At 35.2% G+C, this 6,000-nt stretch overlaps 1 protein-coding gene across 5 annotated transcripts in view; it reads left to right on the top strand.

The window, feature by feature from the left end:
- PBX3 (PBX homeobox 3) overlaps positions 1-6,000 on the top strand; it is a 220,107-nt gene that overhangs the window by 166,283 nt on the left and 47,824 nt on the right. For all 5 annotated transcript variants that reach the window (XM_053567139.1, XM_053567131.1, XM_053567161.1 and 2 more), the window contains exon 3: positions 2,513-2,754. In XM_053567139.1, the coding sequence (XP_053423114.1) occupies positions 2,513-2,754 (242 nt within the window). The remainder of the gene's footprint in view (positions 1-2,512; positions 2,755-6,000) is intronic.

Here is a 6,000-nt window from a genome sequence, read left to right as displayed (position 1 = left end):
TAAAAGTGTCCTGGATGGCTAGTTTATGTCTTTTGCATTTCTTCCTGATGAATTTCTTTCTCTTTCTGTTAAGATTTACTTCTTTGTGTATTAGTCATTGATCATCTTCTCTTACTTGCCACACTTGTGCAGGGAAGTACAATCATTTTGACTGCAGAAGTTGATCTACTATTAAAGAACCTCATCATGTGTACATAGGGAAAAGATCAGCATGTTTAAGTGCAAGGGGAAAATTAGAAACCTGGAGGAACCTTGAAGGTAGACTGAAAGCACATTTCCAAGTGGGGCTCATTGGCTTAGGCCTGTGATTCTAAAACTTTGAGAGGCATAAAACTTTGAGAGGCAGAGGTGTGAGGATCACTTGAGGTCAGGAGTTCAAGATCAGCCTGAGCACCATAACAAGAGGCCCATTTCTACAAAATAATTAAAAAAAAATTATCCAGGCGTGGTGGTTGTACACCTTTACTCTCAGCTACTATGGAGGCTGGGGTAGGAGGATCACTTGAGCCCAGGAGTTTGAGATTGTAGTACTCTGATGAGGCCACTGCACTCTAGCCTTGGCAAAACAGTGAGGCCCTGACTCAAAAACAAAACAAAACAAAAAAAACCCCAACAAAACCACACACACAAAAATCAAAAAATACCCCCCCACACACACATTTCTAGGAAAAACACCAGTATCTATGTAAATAAAAAAAGAAACAACCATGCAGAAACTGAGTTTAAAAAGAGAGAAATAATATAAAGCAAAACAATCCAAAGAGCAAGATAAGAGATTGCTTAGTAAGCCCTCACTGCATGCCCAGTGCACAAAAAACTTGGTATGTGAACTATAAGCATGTCTAGGCCATGAGATTTTAATATTTAACTAGCTGAATCAAAAGGGAGGAAAATCGAAAGATGTTAAATTAAAAATACCAACTTAACCAGTATGTGGTAGTTCTAGAACAATTCCTCTAGTCATTTCCTTTTAGTTCTAGAAGCAATAGAAGATACATTTACTATCTTTAATTATCAACAATGTGTTAATACAGATTTTATCTTGTAAGAGAATGATCTGTTTCTCTAAATGAACGTATCTTAGTATATAATCGTCAAACCTTATTTATTTGCCTTTTAACAGGCAACAGATATAATTTTAAATTACAGAATGTTAGTTTTTTGTTATCTAGTTGAAATTATTCTGAAGTATATTTTTAAATGAAAGTGACAGTGTTTTACTTTCAAGTTTAAGGTGTTTGGGGAGAGAAAATTAAACTGTGTTTGCATTAAGACACCCAAGAACTCTGTCATGCTATGGGTATAATTCGGGCTTCTAGGAATGAAATCTGTTCTTAAAAGAATTGATGGTAGTTTCAGGTTAGCATATAAAATCACAGATCTGGTGATCAGTCGAGTACTTGGCAGCTGATAGATACTACTATCATGTAAGTTACCCTAGACACAGAGTGTGCACCACTGTGGTTAAACAACAGCAGGCTCAGATGCAAAAGGCAGAATCCAAATACAAACATGCAAGACGCCAACTTCCTTTACCTCTTTCCCCCAAGAAGCTTGTGAATGGTGTGGGGAACCTGCTTTTAAGCAGATTTACAGAGGTTAATTGGTTTGGGATATTTTAGATTATGTTACACATTAATGAAAATGCTGATTTTGAGCTGTCATGACTCTAGTGCTTTTTATACTGTGGTAATTATTTTAAAACTTCATCTTCTGTGTTGTTGAAAACATCTTGGCAAAAAGCCTGTGTGACCTGATTAAACCTATGAATTGTCAGCTGTGATCTATAGTACTCAGAAGAGGTTGCTGACTGGGCACCACTTAAGAAGTTCTTGATTTAAAAGCAAAATTAAATTGATACTACTGTGCCCAGCATTGTATTGCCACATGCTTAACAATATTTATTTAACAATATATATTTAAATATAGCTGATTACATCACAACGTATGTATTTCTTTTCTGAAATTACGTGATGGAGAAGCTCATCTAATCCTGTTTTATTTTCCAGATTTGGTTATAGTTTATGAATTACTTTGTGGGAATTTTAATTTTATTTCTCCAACTATTAAGAGAGACAGAATAACCATCTCTTTATGAATTGGTTTTATATCCCTGCAATTGTTTTTTTCTTGAAGCATCTAATTTTTTACCCCTTCCCATGTTTGCCTTTAAGCTTGGATGATTAGAATATTCCAAGAAGCTAGGATTACCTTTTTTCTTTCTTTTTAAAAAATTTAATGCTAACTTATTTGGGGATAGGGTTACCTTTTGCTAAGGATCTAATCTTGGGTAAATTGTGTGTGGGAGAGAGATGTTAGAAATTGTGGGATGCATATAAATATTATCTTAAATAATTTTCATACTTAAGCTTATTGATCAAATGTGAACAATGAAGTTCTCAGCATGAATTATAGTGCACTGATGTTGTTTGATCATTTTTGCAAATAAAATACTCACACTGTCCTCTGTTTCTCGCTTTTTCTCTCTCTGTGTGTCTCTTTTTCCTTGAAGGTCTCAGCATCAGAGGAGCCCAGGAGGAGGACCCTCCCGATCCCCAGCTAATGAGACTGGACAATATGCTTTTGGCAGAAGGGGTTTCAGGTCCTGAGAAAGGTGGGGGATCGGCGGCAGCAGCTGCAGCCGCAGCAGCCTCTGGAGGTTCTTCAGATAACTCTATTGAACACTCAGATTACAGAGCCAAATTGACCCAGATCAGACAAATCTATCACACAGAACTGGAGAAATATGAACAGGTCAGCAGCCGCCACTCTCATAGTTCTGCACAAATTCTTTCTTGCTCTTCTGTTATACTATGCTAACCAATCCTGAGGGCTGTGAGGAGTTGGTGTTAATACAAAGAACAAAATAAATAAGGTCAATGCAAAAATCCAAGTGAATTGTTAGATTGTTAACAAGAAAACCCTTTGAGATTTAGGAAGTGAAGCTACACCTATTTTATCCCATCTATATGTTTTAGTTTTATTCATTTCCTCACATTCACATGCCCTTACTACCAACCTGCATCCGTTCTTTCTCTCTAACCTCACCTCTTGATGCTCTTCAAAAATCTGTATAATTGACATTTATGCACTGGCCTTGTTCATAAACTTTAACAACTTTTGAAGGGAAGCATTGCATAGTGAGCTTTTACCAGAATCTTCCTAGGAATAAATTCTTATGGATTGTGCCAGATTATAGTGAATACCACATAGTAAGCAGGTTCCAGCATGTCTCTCTGAGGATGAGACCTCCAGGATAATTATGGGTACCCTAGGACAGGGAATACTAGGTATTGTTTGCTAAATTCCTGATTAGAAAGAGAAATATGAGTTAAAAATCCTATTTTAAGCAATAATATTAACCGTGTTTCATTCATCCTGAGACATCTCTGATTTTAACCTGTATCATTATTTTAAGTACCACCAAGAAAAATTGACACTACCATTTTAACTATAACATGCTAGTAATTACAAAAAGCCTTCAAACTTCAGAGATATTAAAATGGAAAAATAAAATGTTGGGAAAAATAAGTAAGTCATAGATTCCATGTAATAAAGTAAAATGTTGGTAGTTCATTTTGTTCAAGTTGTCTTGAGCCACACATTAAATATATATATACACACACACAAAGCTGCTATTTGAGGAATTCTCATTTGATAAAATTTCTCATTTGGAAGGTAATTTAAAAACCCATTATTATGGAAACTTTTACATGTACACAAAAATAAAAAGAGAATAGTGTTATATTAGATTGAATACTATGAAATTGCCAAGTTTTGGGGTCAAATAACAGTTGAATATGGTAATTTTATAGGATCGAACCTAAAACAAAGAACCCCCTAGATACTCATCTCCCAGTTAGAAAAATTTTCAACATTTTGACAATCTTATTTTGTCTGTCCCTGCCCCCTTTTTGGTGGCATACTTCAAAGCCAGTCTTACACATCATGTGATTTCACCTGTAAGTATTTCACCATGTAGGCAGATGCTTCTTTTTTTTTTTTTTTTTGGTAAAAATATAAACTTTATTTATTATAAACATTAACTCCATCAAGGTCAAGACACTTTTGTAAGTAAGCAGTGTTTACCAGCGGCAGATGCTTCTTAAAGTCCATACACTTTAGTGTTAAATAGAGGTCCTGGTGTGTCTTTTGTGGTTATTTTTTAAAGCATCTATTTTTTTTAGAGTTTTAGGTTCACAGCAAATTTGAGAGGTAGGTATAGAGATATTTCATATACCCAATGTCCTCACACGTACATAGCCTCCCTCATTGTCAGCGTCCCCCACCAGAGGGGTTGAACCTCCTATTGACACAACATTATCACCCCAAGTCCATAGTTTACATTAGGGCTCACTCTTGGTGTTGTGTATTCTGTGGGTTTGAATAAATGTATAAGGACGTGTATCTACCACTTCCAGGTCATATAGGGTATTTTCACTGCCCTAAAGAGTCTCTGTGAAATTCATCTTCTCCTCTTCCATCTCTTCCTCCCCACTAATCCCTGATCAGTTTTGATACTGATTTTTTTTTTCCCTTAAATTCCCTGTACAGTTTCAGTTGTATAGGTTTTTTTTTCCCCCATTGCCTTTTGTTATATTCTGGATATAATGGTATTAAACAAAAGCTGAATTCTATCCCAGAGGTGAATGAGATTTGAAGAAGGGTGGAAAACTGTATGTAGTTTTATGTAAAAATGTGGTGTAAATTAATAGTATAAGATGCTTTCTGTTTTCTGAATAGAACTTTCTGGAATCTAAAACTCCATTTCTATCATTTGTATGAAGAACTTTTGGGAGAAAATGTACAAACAAATTTTGGAAAAATTATCTTGTGATGAAAAAAATGAAAAAAAAAAATCCTGCTTTCTGATTTGACATATGAATAATTGAGAGTAAACAAAATAAAGTCATGGTTGAAAAGGTTACCCTGAGCATAAGCAGTAGAAAATGGTTCTAATTTGTAGTATAATCCTAATTATATAACCTTATGCTAAACATCTATATATACCAACTAGGTAAATACCACCAGTGACCATGCCTGGAATGATGTATACTATTACAGGCCAAATGGCCTCGCTTTTTTGGTCAAGGGATTTAGGTGATGTCTGGCTATCTCCTGTCATATTTCTTTATACCTACCACCTCGCTGCCTCCATAAAGCCCTCCTGGAAATTGAAGGAAGCTGGCACTGGTCAGTGGCAAGGTGCTAAACCTCAGTTTTAGAAATGCCCTAAAAAATTCCCATGGGATTTTAGGCAACTTAACACAATCAAATCATCAGGGGTAGTTTTGTTTCATTTTGAGTTTTTTTGTTTTGTTTTTGGCTTTAAAAATATACATGTACACACACAGTCTATATAAATTAGTCTCTTTAAAAAATTTTTTTATGAAATATCAAATTGGCTTTTTAATTGACTAAAAATATGATCATAAATCATTTTTGGATATAATCAGTAGCCTAATAACCATTTAAATATTGTTTCCTTTCTCATTTTTAACACTTTCAGGTGGAAAACTACAGATACAGACAATCTATGCACTATGGACAAATAGAAGGGGCATGATGACTATTTGGCAGAGTCAGCAGAATTTTAATTTACAAATTTTTTCTAGTTGGTTCAGAATTGTTTTAGAAATGCTGTAGCAGCATTTAATTCTCTCGAGTTGTCTTTAAGGGCTAGCTTTTATAGCTCTTCTGTCTATAGTTCTCCTAAACTATTAGGATTAGTAAGTTTTGACATGACGTAGTCAACTTTTCCTTTCAATTCTTTAGGGTACAGATTTTTCAGAGATTACTTCGCTTTGGGTTACTAGAAGGGCTAACTAGGGTTGTTCAGCCTTTTCTGCTGCACATTGGAAGAATAAGAGTTGTCTTGAGCCACACATTAAATACACAAACACTAATGAAAGCTGATGAGTATGAGCAAAAGAAAGGTCTGTGCATACTTTCCTGTGATATCTGACACCAAAGATAAGCAAAACAGCACTCAGGTAATCT

This window comes from Nycticebus coucang, chromosome 2 (assembly GCF_027406575.1).
Source record: "Nycticebus coucang isolate mNycCou1 chromosome 2, mNycCou1.pri, whole genome shotgun sequence".
Classification (NCBI taxonomy): Eukaryota; Metazoa; Chordata; class Mammalia; order Primates; family Lorisidae; genus Nycticebus; species Nycticebus coucang.
This window is presented reverse-complemented; position numbering and strand designations above follow the sequence as displayed.